Genomic DNA, 19,072 nt, shown 5'->3' with positions numbered 1-19,072 from the left:
GGCAGAATCGGGCCGCTTTCCCAAAGGCAAACTAGGGGTTTAAAAGGTTGGTGGCTGTGTTAGTGTCTGGAGTCACTCATTGAGCAAGTGAGTTAAATTATCAAGAGACGAGCATGAAAGCAGAGACTTGGACCCGTGTGATTTAAACTAATGGATGTTTTTACTTGGAGCAAAATAAGATTTAAAAAGCCCAAACTTTTTGTTTTCTTCAGAAGAGCTGGTGATTTCTTGATGCAGCCAGTTTACTTGGGTTGAACACTATACTCCAACAAGCCTTCCCATCAGACCTTTAATTTCATTCATTAAATGAGCATACATTTGTGGTTATGTAATTATGTTTTAGCTAGTCAGAGCTCTTTTTCAGCTTTGTGCTTGGGCTGTGACTGCTAGTTTACTGAAAAAAGACCTGAAAACATGCAGGAGAGGTGGGTGTGAGGGTTTTGTTATGCTGCATGCAAATGATACTTTAATTTTCTCCTCTTGTCAAGCTGTCACATAACACTACCAACTTTTCTTGGAAGGGCAGGGGAAGTTCCTTACTCTTTTGAGTTCATAGGTAAAAGGGGGATTTTATGTGAGGGTTTCTGAAAATTAAATGCTTGCCATACAGTTGTTACTGTCATTAAAATGGCTGTTAAGGTCGATAGTACAATTCTTTAAAACAGGCTGTATAGAATTTCACTGATCTGTGCTAGAAATGTTGGAAGAGAATGAAGAAAATCTACTCTTAAACTTCATGAATAGTTATTTGTAATTTTTATGTGAGATTACAGTGGATCTAAGGAATGTGTTTTATAATAATAACAATCCTTGGCAGTGGCTTTGTTTTTCTTTCTTTAAGAATTCCTTAGCAGTTGTATTTTCTTTTTTAAACCAGCTGACCTCAAATGATTTAAATGCTCTGTTTGTGTCTTTCTGCAAATTACTTCATTTGTTTAAAAAGGGAGCCTCATCTGCAAGGTACATAGCTGTTAGGGAGGATAAAGGTTTACTATTATCTGTGACCACTCATGAAAACTATTTAAAACTGCAGAAGCAATGTAGGCTAGCAGAACAAGCAAGATGATGTCTGTCTTGATAACTTGAAATACTGATGGGTAAAGATAACAACAGTGTTTTAAACAGACCAGTGGACCAGCTTTGGCATCTTAATCTTGAATACTCCTAAGCATTTGCCAGATAAATAGTTTAAAATTTGTTATATATAGTACCTTTCCCCAGTTTTGATACTAGTATGCTCATTCTGCCTCATGTAAATGAAGTTGAATTCATGCAAATTAAATGAATTCTGAGTTGGTCCTATTTTATCAGTGATGCCCTTCATTTAGAGAGGAGCGTGATTCTAATGTGGGGGGTAGGTAGCTGAACTGAAAAAGTAAGGTGCACCCTTCTCTGCATCACTGTCTGCAAGTGAAGAGCACAAAGCTGACCTTTGAGTAGCACTCCTGGTTGCTCAAGTTCTCTTTTGATACTGAAAAGCCTCTTTGCCCTCCCTGTTGCAGCACGGATTGAGCGTGGCATCAGTGACTGCAGTAGACCTGCATTTTTTAGTCTGGGTGAATTTTGTCATCATAAGCCATTTGTTTCCCACAGTTGCCCGCATGATGTTTGCAAATCTTCCAGAGCAGCAGCATATTTGGAGAAGGATGTGTAATCTGTGTTGTATTGTGGGATGGTTTTGAAGTCACTTGGCTGGTGTCTCTGCACAGTGCAAGGAAGTTGTTTATGCAAGCCATTCTATCCTGAGGGGGATTCTGGAGTGATTATTATGTTCTTCATGGTCATTTTCAGAGCTGAGGGCAGGGTGTCATGAAGCATTTTACTTCCCTTTCTCCTGCCTCTCCATCTCCTCACAAAAATCCCTCAGTTTGCTAATGAAACAGATTTTTTCATAAGATGAGAAGAGCAGAATTTGTCTTCAGGAGTTCTTGCTGTTCACTTGCTGTCCCTGGGAACCAGTCAGAAAACTGCGTTAGTCAGGGTTTCCAGAATTGCTCTGTGTTTTGGGTGACGGCGGTGTTGGGTGGTGTGTGAAGGACCCTGCTCTTTCTGGGGGTAGACGTTTTCATGGTGCCTGTTCTCGTGAAGGTCCTTGCTGCCTGACAGCCCTGGGTGTGCTTTCACCACCCCAGCATCTTCATGCGCAGGTGGGAGCCCTCAGCAGTGGCTCCAGGCATGCGGTGTCGGTGAAGAGGAGGCTGATGAGTTCATGCTGCCACATGAGATATGGTGCAGATATAGAAGTTGGGAAATGTTGTTCTCACTTTTACCTTACACACAGAAATCTATTTCTGGTCTGAAACATTTATTTTTTCAGGTTTTGGTGCTGGCTGTAGTTACTCAAATGGTTGTTTTAAATTGTTGTTACATCATGGATATTTCTATCATCCAGTTATTTTTGATCCTATAGAAACACTTCTGTGCTCTCATGGCATACTTGAACGTATGATGTTCCCATGGATAAACTTGGTGGTGAACCTATGTGAAGGGTTTGCTTGAAACCTGTTCTTGCAGAGTAACTGGGCACAATGAGCTCAGGATAAGTATTTCATTAGAGTAAGAACCTTTGATACCCAGTAATCTCTCCACTGTTACTTGCAAAGAGATAATTTTCTGTAATAGTAGGTTTCATCCATGAGAGCAAACCCTTAGATCAGTAATGGTGAGTACTGACCCCAGAAGGTTCCTCATCACTGCAGAATGTGTCCTTACCGTTACCTGCAGGTCCTGTGTTAACGACTGCAACAACTTGCACTGAGCTAGGCAGGGACTGATAAGTCACAGTGGTGTGATTTCAAGATTTGATAGTTTGGGATTCCAGAGGCTAGTTGAAATTGCCTTTTTTTTTCAAGTAATGAGAAATTTCTGCTTTTTCTGTTTGCTTTTAGTTCCTAAAGAATCCCTGTAACAAGTATGGCGCATTTCTCAGGCAGGGTACTATACTCAGTGGTATGCTACATCACTTCAGCCTGAGTAGCTGCCATATGCCTAATTCATACTGCTGACACTTTTGGTTCAGGAGACCCTAGCCATGGCCACACATCCTGTTCTGGTCTGGCAGTGGAGAAGAAAAAGGATAGATCTGTTGTTTGAAGTACTGTGGTCCTTAACTCAGAGAGCTCAGTGTAATAATTCTTACCTTCTGGTGTAGCTTGCTGGTGCCTGCGCAGAGCTGCTGGGTTGCTCACACAGTTGTGAGTCTCCTGTTCTGGTTCATCTCCTCTCAGCCTCCAAGCCTAGTCCTGTGTCAGTGCCCAGCATCTCAGTGTCTGGTAAGAGCCTAGGGCATGGCTCTCCTGGTCTTGCTCTTGGGGACGTGTTTGTCAGCCTTGCTGCCCACCTCACCCTGGCTCTCCAGTGTACCCCTGCTCTATGTAAACTACTGGTTTTCCCATTCCTCTTCCAAACTGCTTTGTGTCCAGAGAGTCCTCTAATTTTCCTTTGTCAATGTGCTGTTCCAGGAGCTACATTGAGGTGTCACCACAGCTCTTGCAACAGAAGGGGAGAGCTCACATTCCCCTCCCTGGATCCCCTCATCTGTCCTCCATTTTCCAGCAGCACTGGGTGCTCATCAGACCCTTCATGTGACCCAGCTTTAATGAGTTTAAATAACAAAATTGTACCAGCAAAATAGTTTTCTTCGTGGAAAGTAACTGAAATGGGCTTGTGGAAGAAGGGCCGAGCACATGCAAAGGGGCAGGGAGAACAGTGCAGCAAGGACCGGGGAAGCAGCAGGAGCAGTTCAGACCCCTTCATCCTCTACATCCCTTTTGGGGGATGTTCCCTTAGGGGTCAGTTGCTTTAGAGACCCTCTTAGTGGTGATGCTGCTGCAAGAGATGTGGGTGCCTAGAGCTGCTCCTGACTGGTTTCAGCACAGTCCCATGTGGATTCAAAGCGTATGTGTAAGCATAGCTTCAGAAAGAACAATTAGAAATTGTACTTTCTTCCCTCTGAGCCCTGTTCTGTGGTTCCTGTATCTGCTCTCTTCCCAGAGCTTTATTTTGGACAGACTGTTTGTACAGCAATGAAAAGAACAACCCTGGAAAAAAGTTGCATTCCTAACACATTTCAAGTCTGTTTTGAAATAACCAGGGAACAAAATCCCTCAAATAAACATTTTCTGGAATTTTCTATGCAAACAGGTTATGTATTTTTTCCCAGCCATTGATCTTGGAAAGAGCTCAACACACAATTTTTTTAATTGATCTTTGGGCTCAATAAAATGATAGGTGATATGTAAGACCAGGCAGTTAGTTGCAAGGTTTATAATGAGGAGTTTTAGTAGAAGATAATGCTGTTATCCCCAGCTGTAACCACTGAAAGAGCTGACAAGCAGCATTTCTATTCTTTTATCTTAAAATTTCTAACTTCTTTTTTCATTTCTACTAAAAGATTACTGAATGTTTTTATTTGGATTCTAACAGGTTGTGTAAACTAGGATTTAAAAACTTTTGCATGCCGCCCATTGGGAGAAAAAACAGTTGGACACGGAGTGTATCATGTACCTTTTCATGGCAATGCACTGGTTTTAATTGTCGGAGGGGGGAATCAGGTTTGTATATTTGAGTTGAGAAAGAACAAACGAATTAGGAAGTTGGGATATAGTACACAATATTCTGATACACTATCTGTGTATATATTAATAAGTGACAGGAAAAGGCATAGTGATTTCTGAATAGAAAACATAATTGTGATTTTTTTTTTAAAGAGTATTCAGTCATAAACTTTTATGGGGTAACTTGTACGTGTTGCTTCCTCTCTCCATCAGTACCTCTGAAATAGCTGTGCACTTGTAGTCTGCTCTAGGACAATGTGAAGGGGATTTATAGTAACACTCCCCTTGTTTTTAATAACCTTAAACATGAATGTAGCAGTAGTAACCTGTGATTGGCAGGAGGGAGGAAAGAAAGGAAGGGAGGGAGGTGGCATGTCGGGAAGTCTGAAAGTACTCCAGTGCTGTGATGGTCAGGGGGCTGTTATCCACTCTTCAGTCACTTGTTGCCTGGGAGACAAATGTAATCCAGGGATTTTTTTTTTTCCCCTCCTTCCGTACTGTTTTTTGACTGGAGCCACTATTGACTTTTGGCTTGGAGGAGGTAGTGAAGCAGCATGTCAAATGTCATAAAACGGAAATTAATCACTAACCGATGGGTCTGAGTTCCAATGATTTCCTTTCCTGTGATTGCTCTGTATATGGGAATACTAATGACACATCTAAACAGACAGTTAACGGAGCTCTTCACACCTCTGCCAGTCAAGGATGATTCTTAACTGAATGGCACTTCAGTTTTCTTTTTATTTCTGTTCTAATGTGTGATTGTGGAAAACCTAAAGTAACAATCTGAGAAAGGGAACTTTGCATGGCTGGAGAGCATTATCTTAAACTGCCGTGCTAAATTATAAATCAGCTCAGTTGCAGTGAAAATAGGGGAAATCTGCCTTCCCAGTGTTTCATTTAACAAGGAGTGTAATTATTCTCAATACTTCTTGTGTGAGAGAGTTTCTGGTTTTCAGTGAGATTATTTTTGGCTTTTGCAAGAATATGGGCAAGCCAAACAAATTTAACTTAACAATAATGAAAGGTTTTGAAGTTACTCTTCAGTAGTGACTTCATCTTGCAAGGTCCTCAACTTGAACTAACTCTGATGAGTTTTGGGGAGTAATCTTTTCAAGGCAGATGAAAAGTCTGTCTTGGAAGTAAATGAGAAAAAAAAAAACCAAACCTTAGGGAAGTTTGGAGACAATAAGCTGTGTTCCAGTAAGTACAAATAAGGTAGATGGTATTTAAGCATAGCTTTTTTTTAAAGCTTATCCCATGCTGTAAGGAATAAGGAATCCAGCAAAGGTTTTCTCCTGAAAAATGTTCCTAGTTTTGCACATTGCTTGCTTAAAAGGAAATTTTACGTTGTTCTTGCTGTGGCTCTTGGATGGAGCATAGAAGTGGAATTTGAGAGGTTTGGATTCTATTTTTGACTCAGTCCTTTGCCTAAAAAGTCACTTACTAGGCTTATGTCAAGTCTCTGGCTCATTGTCCCATATTTGAAAGGGCTAAACATAACAACCTCCTTTTTGCAAGCTGGTTTGAGATATGTGGCACACAGCTTCTAACACTGACACCAGCAGCAGATCATTCAGTCATCTGCTGTAGTGTTTTACCGAGATAAAAGCCCAAGAGTCTTGCTTGCTCATGCTCTCTAGCCCCTTGAATCTATGCTTTTTTGACCATGCAAGGGCACCACTTCAGGTCAAGAACAGGGAGATGTCTCCCCATAGACTCTTCAGTGGCCTTCTGGTAGGGCACCCTTCAGAGAAAGGGTTGAGATGGGCTTGAGCCTTGCTACCCTGGAGAGGCTTAACCCCATGTTCCTGGTTCCACCAGAACAGTGTGGAGAAGGTGGCTCCCTCTTCATGTCCTCCATCAGATGTGCTTGTGTCTGACAGAAAGTGTTTGCAGCTCCTGTATGTTGTGCCAGCCCCTCACCTTTTCTTTAAATCCAAGTCTGACAGTGCTGTGAACTTGGCCAGATGCTCTCACACAGCCATCCAGTGATGCTGGAGAAGATTTTCATTCTTCCATTTTTTTTTTTTTTTGGGGGGGGGGGGGGGGGGGGGGAGAATTTACAGCTGATTTGCTGTCTTTAAGCTTGGAAAGAGATCTGTAAGCACTTTGCACATTGTGCTGTGTATCGCACCCTAAAGCAGTCTGTGCAGTAGAGGAGCACTTACAAGTTGGTACGGCTCCACAAATATGACAAGTTTTTGAAAGGAAACAAGTGTCCAGTTTTGGTCTTCCTTGTGGCTCTAGAAAATAGTATCCCGCTTTTGGTGTGGGTTTGTGTGTGTGCGTGTTTGTTCTTCAACACATGAAACTGAAAGCCTTGCTCCACTTACAGAAGTTGGAGTTGGAGAAGGGGATAGTCCTGGGCTGAAAAGTGGCTAGAGGTGGTAGTGCAGCCTCCCCTGCCTGTTCCAGAAAACATCAACTAAAAACCTTATCCTAATGCCTTGAAAGACTGCCAGTGGAGTTCAGTCAACAGTTAGGATTGGTGTTTATTGTTAAGTGTGCTCAAGCAGACCAAGGCTGCTCCTGAGCTATCATTTTGTATGGTTTCCTAGTGGAATATGAGGGAAAAGTCATTTTTCTGTTTGTTTGAGAACTCAGACAAAACAATTCAAAACATCTGCACCCTGACCTCTGATGGGATTGAGATAAGAACTGAAATTGCACTGCTTGTAACTGCAGAATAAATACTGGATTTTAGTGTAGTCGTCACATTACAGATTGACTGCTTGAGTTGCTCTGTATGTCCAGAAAGGGTAATTACAGTAACTGTTGTTTCAACCGATCACAATTTCACAGCATCCTTAAATGATTTAAAACATGATTATACTGTGGGCTTTTTGACTGCTGTTGTTGTTGTTTTGGGGTATTTTTTTGCCTTTAAGGGAAAAAAGATGATTAATTTCCTCTTGTAGTATAATAGCACTGATGTCATGTGGGTTGAAGGATTAAGTCCTTTTATTTTTAAAACAGTTGCTAGGGTGTTTAAACCCCTCCTTTTTTAGCCCTGTTTTTGTTAGTATCAGCAAAAGGAATAGAAAATCACTTTGAAAAAGAATCTCTTTTTCTTCAGTTTCCATCTAATAGTAACTCAGTGTCTTCAGCTTCTTATTTTTCCAATATGGGGTGATGGGGAAATTGCCAGGTGTTATTAAATCATATTAACTAGTAGCAGTGGGGGGTGGGGGGAGCAACCAGACATTCATTCTTACTTTTCCCCCTCCCTGAAGTGGGATTTAGACCATACAGTCGCAATACGTTATTAATGGAGCAGTAATCTCTGGTAAGCAAACTATGTTCCCTTCTGTCAGACAAAAACCCCAAACCCACTGCTTTTCCTGACAAATACTGCTGAATAAATAAGGCTATGCCAGTAGATCAAATATTTGATTTTTTTTTTTAATTCTTTTTTCTTTGCAGAGTATTGGAAAGGGGTCCTTGTGGTGTATAGACCCAGAATATAGACAAAATCTTATTCAGGCTTTGAAAAAGACACCCTATCACCCATATTCGCATGTGTTCAGTACACCTCCCACATCTCAGGCTTATCAAAGGTAAGAACTAGATGCATTTTACGACTCTAAATGTTTTCATCCAGTGTTGCATATGAATCTTGGGTAAGACATTAAATGTAATTAAGTGATGCGGTTTGGAAATGTGCTGGTGAAGAAATCTGGAGAGCAGTGGCACCAGCCTGGCCTCTCTCAGTGTGTGTCTGGGCACCTTAACTGCCCATTCTGTCCCCCTGCATGGCAGTGAGTCCGGAGCTAAGCTTGCCACTCGTGAGCTATGGAGCCTTTAGCAGGAGAACACCTGTGATTAAAATGCATATAAGCCAGTGGAGAGCTCTGAACTGTCCAGTGATCCCCTTGGCTGTAGGTGAAAGCACAGTACCCTTGGTTGGAGGAGATGGGCTCATTTTCCCCCCCAAGTGCAATACAGGACTGGTTGTGCAACTGCTGGGTTTCCACAAGAGCCTGTGCCCGGATGGCAGACGTTCTCTGTCACAGGTACTGCTCCCGGGGCAGTGCCAGCCATGGGTGATCCTAGAGGACCCTGGGGACAGCAAGAGCTGTTTCTCTGCCTGTCTGCAGTGACAAAGGCATGCAGTGGACTCTTTCCTTTGCTTTGCATTTGTTTTGATCTGGCCGTGGCTAATGTTAGCAAAGGAAGAGAGTTTATCTACAGCTGCTGCCTGCCAAGCCAGGAGCAAACAGTGGGTTTTGACACAACTGCTTCTCTCGCTGTGTGAAGAAATTTTCGTCACTTTTTCCCGATGTTGTTGGCTCGGTCACGACTGGGTCAGACAGGCCTGTGATGGGCTGCGCTGCGTGGCACCCCACACATCCGGAGGGGTCTGACCCGGCCATGGCAGGGATCAGCAGCACCACCTGGACTAAGAAGTGGGGTTCGGGGACGGAGGAGAATGGGAGTTGACGAGTTTTACCCCGAGCCATGTCATCGCTCGAGTTGAGGCTGGGGAGGGGAGGAGGACGAGGCCGTGGGGCTGGCGCGGGAGAGGCCGCCGGCTCCCGCCCGCCCATCCTGCCCGAAGAGCGTGATGGTAGCCATAGCAACGCGGGCGTCACCCTGGCAACGCGTAGCCCAGACCGGTGCAGTTGCATCACGGGGCCGCGCGGCGCTGCCTGACGAGAGGTCCGGGCGCGCGCCGTTGCCGTGGTGACGGTGACCCCGCGCGGCGGCCGCTGCCGCACGGCCCGTTTTGAACGCGGGGATCCCGCGCCGGGCCTCGCGTTCTGAGGCGAGCGGCAGCTGGGGTGTCCTGAGGCAGCGCAGCCGCAGCGCTGGCTGGCGTATACCTGCGAGAGACAGATTCCCGAAGAGCCGCCTCTAGAAGGGTTCTTTTTGCACTGTGCCTTTTTCCTGGCTCCCGTTTCGATCCCAGTGCTGCTGTGCTTTGCAGGACAGATAAATAACTGAACAATGGCGTTAAAATTGTAATTTGTGTGTTTGAACAAAGCTTGTGCCCAGAGCCTCTATCATTTGTTACCTTTTAAAGAGTATTTTAATTATGCCCATCCAGATTTATTCAGAGGTTCTCCTGTCAAGTAAAAGTGTGATGCGAATCTGACATGGAAATAGAGGGATTTTGATCCCTTGTAATCCCCACAAGCAAAAATTTCAGCAGACACACAGCTGAAATCAGGAGGATCTTGAAGTGACCTTTGCTGGGTTTGCCAGAACTGCTATGCAGTTTGCTGGCAGAGGCTGCTTGCAGGAGCTGTCATCCGGCTTTTCTAGGTAGGGTTGTAGGAATCTACTCTCTTCCTTTGCTTTCATTAGCCACAGTTATATCAAAACAAATGCAAAGCAAATGAAAGATCCTGCCACGTCCCTATGTCACTGCAGCCAGGCAGAAAACCAGCTCTTGTTGTCACTCGGCCCCTCCAGGATCACCTGTGGGCCAACACTGCCCAGGGAACACCTCCCATAGGAAGACAGGCTGAGAAAGTTGGGGCTGTTCAGCCTGGAGAAGAGAAGGCTGCGTGGAGACCTCATAGCAGCTTTCCAGTATCTGAAGGGGGCCTATAGGGATGCTGGGGAGGGACTCTTCATTAGGAACTGTAGTGATAGGACAAGGGGTAACTGGTTAAAACTTAAACAGGGGAAGTTTAGATTGGATATAAGGAGGAAATTCTTTCCTGTTAGGGTGGTGAGGCACTGGAATGGGTTGCCCAAGGAAATTGTGAATGCTCCATCCCTGGCTGTGTTCAAGACCAGGTTAGACAGAGTCTTGGGTGACATGGTCTAGAGTGAGGCGTCCCTGCCCATGGCAGGGGGGTTGGAACTAGATGATCTTAAGGACTTTTCCAGCCCAAACCAGTCTGTGATTCTCAGTGATGCAGCAGCAGTGCTGGCACGAGCAGTCCTTGCAGGGACAAGCCCACAGAGATGCCCCATTGGGCACTGGGTGTCAGGGAGCCTGCCCGGGATGGCTGCCCAGCATCCTGCACAGCCATGTGCCCGCCACTCTTCCATCCTCATCCTCACTGCCTGTTGCAAAGGATGCCTGCATAGCCGCAGATCTTGGGCAAAAGCCGTGCTGCCCTCTTCTAACGGGGTGGGGTGGCCAGAGCCTTGCAGCATGTTTCCATGTGTGGGGGAGAAGACATGTACTGACACATGCCAAAGAACATGGGATTCGATTCAGGAAAGTGTTTTGAAAGATTGCCTGCTCTCACCAGTGCCCAGTTGTCTCCTGAGCAGGGGAGGGGAAGGGTGCTTCTGAAATGCCTGCAAGTGAGTCCCAAAACCAACTGGGAAACGTCCTCTCTTCGGAAGCTGTAGAATGTCAGGGCTGCTGCTGCACTGTTTGTACTTCCAAGCAGTTTTGAGTCTTCATTGTAATGACTGCATCATAAAACAAAGAGCTTGCGTGTCTGCAGCAGCAAACGCCTTGCAAAGAGAGGCCCAAAGGAGGCCAGGTTTTGTATGAAGAAATTGTTGTCTAGCTATTATTTTTAGCTGGCTATCATTCAGCAGTTCCACTGTTACATAAAACTTAATCTTCCCATGGTCTTCTAAAATATTTATTTATTCATCTACTAATGACTGGTGAAACATCAACATGAGGCTAGTCTAGGCCATCAGTGACTGTCAAATTAATTTAATTATGCATTGGCAGTTACATGGTGAAATATATATGTATTTTTTCTCAAATATATTTCTAATGTATTCACAAGAAGTACATTTGGAAAAAACTGTAATCCCAAATGTTAGTGATTGCTTTCTTATGTGTACAGACTTCAGCAGCGGATAGAAAATGTAAATCTTCTCCTCCATCATCAGATCACCACATTGTCATAGTAACAAATTCCAAGGGGAATTCTTCTGATGGTGGAGATAATATGTCTAGAAATAATCTTTGGGTGACAGAGGTTTTGCTCGCCACCCATCTTACATAACTGAAGTCCACAACTAAGAGAAACTGTGTCAGCTGATACTAATGAAATATGACTGGAACCAGATAATTGGCCAGTATTACTCCTGCCTCTAGGAATGGGATTAATTGAAGGAATTACAGTGTTCATAAGGTGTGATTCTGTAAGGGCAAATTGACCTATTGTTTGTCTTTATGAGATGTTTTAAAAGAATAAGGATACACAAATGAATCACATGTTCTGTTTAGTATCTGCATAAGCAGCTTAGGGGTGAATTGAGCACAGAGTGGAAGAGTGTATTGTAAAAATATCCCAAGGAAGATGATCATTGAACAGACAGATTCTCCTCTGCTGAGCACAGTTAATTACATCAAATAATTTAGCTTTACAACTTCACTAGAGCATCCTGCATAAACATAACAGGGAGGAGTTTTGTGATGTGAACCTATGTGTTTGAATGGCTGAGTCAGTGTTGTATCATTTGAGATTGGGCATTTGACTCAAACCAGGAATTCTGAATTACATTGGCCTCCATGTATAGAAGACCTTTTATTTTATTTTTTTTTTTTAAAAGCAACCTTGCAGTATTTGTATATAAAAAGGAACTTCTGCTTACAGTTACCTGAATTGCTACTGCAATTCAGGGTGAAGTTAATCTGTAAGGTGTAATAATAATAATAATAATAAAATAATGTGAATTATTTAATTTTAATTGGATTGGATGTGTATTCTTAAAAAACAATAGTCATGCCAAACAAGAAGCAACCCTTGGATTTTTATCTGGTTCTTATAACTGAAGCATATATCATGTCACTTAAAATAAATTTCAGGGGTGAACTAGCACTGATACATAGTGTTATAATGAAAAAACTCCTTGGATTGGAAAAATCTGTACTTTAGTGTAATGTGTTTTTTTTTAAATATTTACAATTCTGTTGGCAATACAGTTTCAAGCAACCTTGAAATATATTTATAGGCACAAACTTGGTTAAGTAACTGTGTAAGTCAGTGCCCTTCCAGTTTTCTGACTCGTGACTGAACTGTGTAGGTTGTCATGGTTTTAAGCCCAGCCGGCAACCCAGAACCACGTAGCTGCTCACCCATTCCCCCTCCTTCCTTCCCACGCTCCTGGAGGGATGGGGAGGAGAATCAAAAGAATGTAACTCCCATGGGTTGAGATAAAAACAGTCCAGTAATTAAGGTATAACACAAATCACTACTGCTGCTACCACCAACAATAATGATAAGGAAATAACAAGGGAAGAGAATACAACTGCTCACCACCCACTGACCGATACCCAGCCTGACTCGAGCAGTGATCTAACCCTTATGGGTAACTGCCCCCAGTTTATATAGTGGGCATGACATGCTGTGGTATGGAATACCTCTTTGGCTAGTTTGGGTCAGGTGTCCTGTCTCTACTCCCTCCTGGCTTCCTCTCCTCCCTGGCAGAGCATGAGGCTCAGGAAGTCCTTGGTCAGAGTAAACATACTGAGCAACAACTAAAACCATTGGTGTTATCAATGCTGTTCCCAGGCTGAAAGTCAAAACCACAGCACTACACCAGCTACTAAGAAGGAGAAAAATGACTGCTACTGCTTAATGCAGGACAGTAGGTATAGGGATTTTCTCTTCTAGTAGTACTTTGAGGAGATCTTGAAATGGATTTTTCTTTTCTATGTATTACATGGGGCTAGTTCTTAATTGTATTTCTCCTTCTATTGCTGAGAACTGTCTAAAATAACAGAAATTATTAGTTTCCCAGAAGGACAAAAATATTTGAAGATTTGGGTAACCACCTAGGAGTATTGGCTAGATCCCTTTACAGATTTACGGAGCACTATTGCACTGCTTTTCATTTTTCTGGTGTGTTTTGCTGATTGTAGTTTGCTAAACCAGTGGCAGATGTTGATACATCTGTCTTAAGTTGTCATGTGTCTAATGAAGTGGCAAACATGCCTGAGATAGAAACTGAAGGATGGTTTCTTTCTTGCATTGCCCCAGTGTGCCCATTCATAAAGGCTTTGTTGGATTCCTTGTTGGTTTGTTACTTCCCATTGGAACAGCTTCTTGAGTGAGCTTGGTTGATGTATTCTACTTTGGGAAGGATTGAGACCCCAGTTAGTCCTGCATTACATCTGTGTTTGGCTTTGGACATCGAGTCCACCTGTGCATATCCAGGCACTTTTGTGAGAAAAACGCCTCCTGGTGTGCATCACTGCATTTCTGATGGGCCAGGCTGGAGCTGACAGGAAGAGTAGCAGACACTCCACTGCAGCACAGTTTTGGTTGGTGGAGAGCAGTCGATCCACAGTCAGCATACATGGCATCTGGTTTTTGCCAGAGCCAGGCTCCTGGCTGGTGCTGCAGCCCTGGCGGCTGGGAGGGACCAGGCCCCACAAGAAAAAACACCTCTGCTTCCTGTGTAGAGTCACTTCCAGAACTGTGTTTCATTTAAATGTGCATGACTTGTGATACGGTTTTCTTCTCCTTGTCCCTTGTTGAAGTGTATGGCACAGGGGTAGGCCAGTGGATCGCAGAGGGCCTGCAGGTACGTAAGTGACCAAACTTCTCACGGAACTTTACTAGCCTGGGATTTGAAAAGTTTTGAGTGGCTATGTTTTATCAGATTTATTGTCTTTTATCACTGTTTGCTGCTGCTGGCTTCCCTAAAAATGCGTGAGCTCCTTAAATGTTCAGCATTTTTCCAGCATCTTGTCTTTTGATACCTGTTTCTGATAAAAATATTTCTCCTTATTCGTTTCCTTATTTGTATGAGTAAGAGATTAAGAAAAGGGGACTCTGTGATTACGAACCTCTGTCTAACTTTTGAAAGCTATTAATAGAAACAGAATAAAAAGACCCGTGATTGGTGCAAGCCCTGTGGTGAACAGCAGAAGAGGTGGTCTGGACATGCTTACCTTTGGATTTGAACTAAGAAAAACTGAATTTACCTATTTTGAGACTGAAAACACAGTCTTGTCACTCTTAGTCCTAGCTTTCTGCTTCCATCTCGCTAGTATAAGCCCTCCTGCCATGCAGTGAGGCAGGTAAGGGGTAGCTGTGCAGTGGGAGCTCCCCAGGCAGCAGCTCTGAGGGACCGTTGCTGTGCCCATGCCTCCCGTCCCTCCGTGCCTTCCACACTGCTGCAGCAAAATTTCCTCAAGCAGTCCCTGTTGGTACACAGCCTGCATACAGCCCACTTAGGATGGGGAACTTTGAAGGTGTTAGATGGATATGAAATGGACAAGTTGGCTGTTGTAGCTCTGCTGCTTAGGAAGCTGCTGTTGCTGGAACAACTTCCTCAAATATTTGGAGGTTTTGGCTTTACTGTCACAAGCTTCACCTTTTCAGAATTGCTTATTGAAGCTAAACCTGCATCAGAGTCAGTATGTTGTAGGTTATCATTTTGGACAATGCATAAGCACTCTTTTTATCCTTACACATTATAACTTGAGATCAGAAATGATCTTCCGTGGCCTCTTGGTGAAGCTGGTGAAACAACCTTTTCTCATTCACTGAAAACTTTGATGCACTAAAAGACATTGCAGGATGTTCCCCTACAAGAAGAGACTTAGGAAAGAAATGAATTGTTTGTCATTTGCAGTCTAGAAACATGGATTTAATTCTGTACTGTTGTTTTTGCTTTAAGTAGAAAATTAAGCTGGCCATAGAGCAGTCTAATATTAATTTCTGTGCATGCAATTTGCTGTTTACAACCCCTTTATGAAGATCAGTCTAGATATTTTACTTCCTGGATGGTGTCAGAGTGAATTTTCTTCTCTTGGTGTGGTGTTAAGGTGGGGTCTTTGGGGAATATTGTTTCACTGTTTTTGTAGTTCAGAGGTCATGGAGAACACAAGTTCTTGTAAATTGTGCACTTTGGTACTATAACATGTCTTGATTTGAAGAGCATAGAATCATAGAATAGAATCATAGAATAGAATCATATAATAGTTAGGGTTGGAAAGGACCTTAAGATCATTTATACTTTGGGATTTTGTTGGTTTATTTCTGTTTTCTGGCAAGTTAGAGAACATTGGTTCCACTTGATGCCAGGTGTGTGGATGTCTGTAATGCTAGCAATGCATAAATATTTGAGGCTTTGCCAATCCACAACTTGTTTTCTAACATGCTTCTATCAGATAGATAGGAATATTCCTATCTATAGAGCATATTCCTGTCTAGCCAGCAGAGTTCGGTGTTACAAGTATCCCACTGTGCATAGTTTCAGAAAACAAAACAGATCAGCTCTTCCCTTTTAAATTGAATTTTCTTGTACATTATAGTGTAAGGGAGGCAGGGGGAGGGACATAAATGGGGAAAGATGGCAGCAGGTCCTGGACAGAAAAGGAAGGGCAGAAAGTGCGAGTGTGTGCTCTTTCACACAATAGATTTCATGTATCCTTTCTGCAGCACCCTTGTGTTCAGCAGGAATGGCTGGTGGAAGTACAAATAACCCTCTAATCACACCTTCGTTCCTCTCAAAATTGCATAAATGCTTTGCAGCATTCTCAGCTGAGATGTTTTCTGTTCTTTCTCATGCGTATCTCCAAAATAGTACAGATTCTTGTTTCCCATTTGCCAAATACAGAAAGATTTGGTTGAGTCTTGTTTTGATTGCATGTTTGCAGACTTTTGGGAAAGAACTGTATAGCAGCATCCTTAGTCTGTTGCTTCTCTGGATGCCAGGCAAACACCAGCTCCTTGCTTTATGTTATTGTTATTCAAACTCCCATTTGTTGATCAGACTTTCCGGTTATTTGGCTTTTTAGGCTTCTTCTTCCCCTCGTGTCCTCTGTAGATAAAAATAGCCTTATTCCAGAGATAGCTTGGATGGCTTGGAATGGTACCATAGATGTTTCCACTTCAGTTCATGGGAAAAATGAAAGTCTAGGGATAGGGTTTTATATTGTTAGTTTGTTTGTAAATTCTTCTCTAGCCCTGGGTATTTCCCTATGAAAATAACTAGGATAGCCTGTATGGCAGAGCTGTGAATTGCTGACTGCAGAAACTTGGAAGCATGTGGGTGCTGTGCTTCTGAGATTGTCTTTTGCAACTCCCCATCCCTCTTATTTGCTGTCCCAGGGTCTGTTCTTGTACAATTGGGGTATGTGTCGCGCAGTGCATGAGCTGCATGGTACAGCAAAATGCAGGGAGCAGGGGCACAGCTCTGCTGTGATTACTTGGCAGTGTTCAGTCCATCTCTCTCCCTTTGTCCCATTAATAGCTATAGCATCGCTAATACAACTGCAGCAGTTGTGTGGATGGGGAAGTCTGTGTAATGCAGTTCAGTAACAGTTCACTGAAGTCTTAGTAGATGAAAGTTTAGGACTTGGAAACAAGTGTTCGTGTGGTGAGCAGTGGCTGACATGAGCATCACGTTTGTTAATCATACCGTATTACACCAGCAGTGATATCTGACTTCTGCATTTGAAAACAGTCTCATGAAGCTTGGGAAGCCACAAATAGTATCACAATGTGTCATACCTTACTGCTGGTGTATTCCGAAAAGGTTTTTTATTTCCAGAACTGAAGTTAAAATTTTAAATTTGTTTTTAATTGTTTTTTTCCTTTTAGATTTTCTTCAGTTATCTATTAGTTTTTGGACTTCTTTCCTTTGGTGCCTGTAGTAAAAACGATTTATAGGGAAAGTTGCCTTATTTGCAGTTCTGTTGTAAGACTGATGTTCTTAGGACAGTTTCTAATGTATATAAGTATTATATATGTATATTAGTATTATATGTATTATAGTGTTATAATATGTATAGTATTATAACATATATTGGTATTATAGTAGTAAACTTTCTGTGAGTGAAAAATATTAATAGTAATTTCAGAATAAACAGTAGGTAAGGGGTGGCTTTTTAATACTTACTGTCATGATTTTAAAGTATTTTGCAGTTTAACTCTTCATTATTTATATTATTATTTGTTTAGACTGAAAGTAAGGAGCATTGACTATTTCCAAGAATTGAGCTCTGTCTTGAACAAAAACCTGTGTATACCTTTCATCCTTTGAACCTGTCGTTCAAATCTATATTGGGCAATGGAGAACGTGTGTAAAGTGTGAAGGAGCTGTTTCACTTCATGTGAAACTCCCAATATTTGTGTAACCAATGTGTTCCATGTGTAATACCCTTCTGAGAATGTCAGTTCTCCACACAGATTCAGTGGCCTTGGCCAAGGAAGGAGGTCAAGCAGACTTACTTGGCAGCCCCTCATCATCTTGGGACTGTTTGCTTGAGTCCAAGAGATTGAGGAACTGGCTTGCAAGTCACCTGGCTTCTCTCGTAACAGAAGGTGACAAAAGTACCATAAAAATGCTGGTTGTCCATAGAGAAACATCCTGAGAGATGAGTATGGCTAGTGAGAATTAATTCCTCTTTTCTCTGCACAACATCAGTGAGAAGCAGAACATAAGAGGGTTCTGTTTCATTGCTGCTATCACAGTGTGACTGTGGAAAAAGGGCTGTCCAGGTGGTTGGGGTGGTGCATCTGACCCTTGCTTACCCATCAGAGGTGGAAAACTGAACTAGATGGTAGAGCTCAGCTCAGGGCTGGAGTTGCCACATGCAAGTCAATCACTGGCTTTTATAACTCCATCAGCATGGTACCTGAATTTCTGTTCTATCCCGTTTTTAATGTGTGTGCATCTGTCCTGTAATTATATGATCTTTACTGTGTAAAAATGATATCCCTCCTATTTTCATGGAACTGGGTTTTGTATGAATAAAACTATTTTGCTAGAGTTGTTTCACAGGAATTTAAGTGGCTTAGAGGAATAGAAACTGAAAGGGCTTAAATAGTCTTAAAATGTGTCATTCTGAAGTTTTGGAACGAAAAGTATAGTCTTTTTTCATACTGAAATTTTTTTACACTTGGGTTTTGAATTCTGACTTGGAAAAATCAAGCTGCTTGCTTCATCAGAGTAATTTATACAAAACTTGTTCTTTGGATGACATGGGGGTACTTAGTAGAGACATTTACATCCTCAGCAAAGCCTGTACAGCTGAGGAAACACTCTTCCTCACATGTTCACCTTTTTGTTCCAGACTAAAAAGACAGGAGGTGAGAGCTATGGCTCTTGCCTGTCCAATGTGTTTTATGCTGCAGGAGCCTGATAAAATGTTCCTTCCCCTTTCACTTTGCAAAATAGAAGTGCTGAGCACTTCTTGTTCTTTTTCAGTAAATCCACAATGAAACGCTGTATTTTTTCACAAATGTTTTGACTTCATTTTGGGAACCTCACTGTTGTTTAAAGAAAATCTGTCAAGCAGTTTGGGTACATCTAATCATAAATGAGAATTAAGGGGCTGTGTTTTAGATAGATTTCAAGAAACTCTTGTTGGGTTTCTTTCCATTCCAGGCGGCCCTGAAGGCAGTGTGTATGCGTGGGGTGCGCGTTGGTGGCATTTGTTCTGTTTTTAATTATGAAACTTGTGAAATGGAGCATTTGACTTTCTTTCTCTACTGGTTAAAAAAAAAGGGGGGGGGGGGGGGGGGGGGAGGGTCTCACAGTGTGTAAATCAGTCAATGGATCTTGCTACCACAGCAAAATACTGAGGCTAAGGATTATGTAGTAGTTCCTCAAAAGGTGGAGTTTTG

The 19,072-nt window shown here is 42.6% G+C and overlaps 1 protein-coding gene across 9 annotated transcripts in view; it reads left to right on the top strand.

Annotated features, from left to right (window-relative positions):
- The window catches only part of FOXN3 (forkhead box N3), a 211,950-nt gene that overhangs the window by 94,067 nt on the left and 98,811 nt on the right, over window positions 1-19,072 (top strand). For all 9 annotated transcript variants that reach the window (XM_057413410.1, XM_057413411.1, XM_057413416.1 and 6 more), the window contains exon 3: window positions 7,983-8,116. In XM_057413410.1, coding sequence (XP_057269393.1) covers window positions 7,983-8,116 — 134 coding nt within the window. The remainder of the gene's footprint in view (window positions 1-7,982; window positions 8,117-19,072) is intronic.

This window comes from Pezoporus wallicus, unplaced genomic scaffold (assembly GCF_028554395.1).
Source record: "Pezoporus wallicus isolate ANWC-B61680 ecotype Strahan unplaced genomic scaffold, APGP_CSIRO_Pwel_v1 contig_3017, whole genome shotgun sequence".
NCBI lineage: Eukaryota > Metazoa > Chordata > Aves > Psittaciformes > Psittacidae > Pezoporus > Pezoporus wallicus.
Note: the sequence above shows the minus strand (reverse complement) of the source record. Positions and strands in the feature narration are given on the sequence as shown.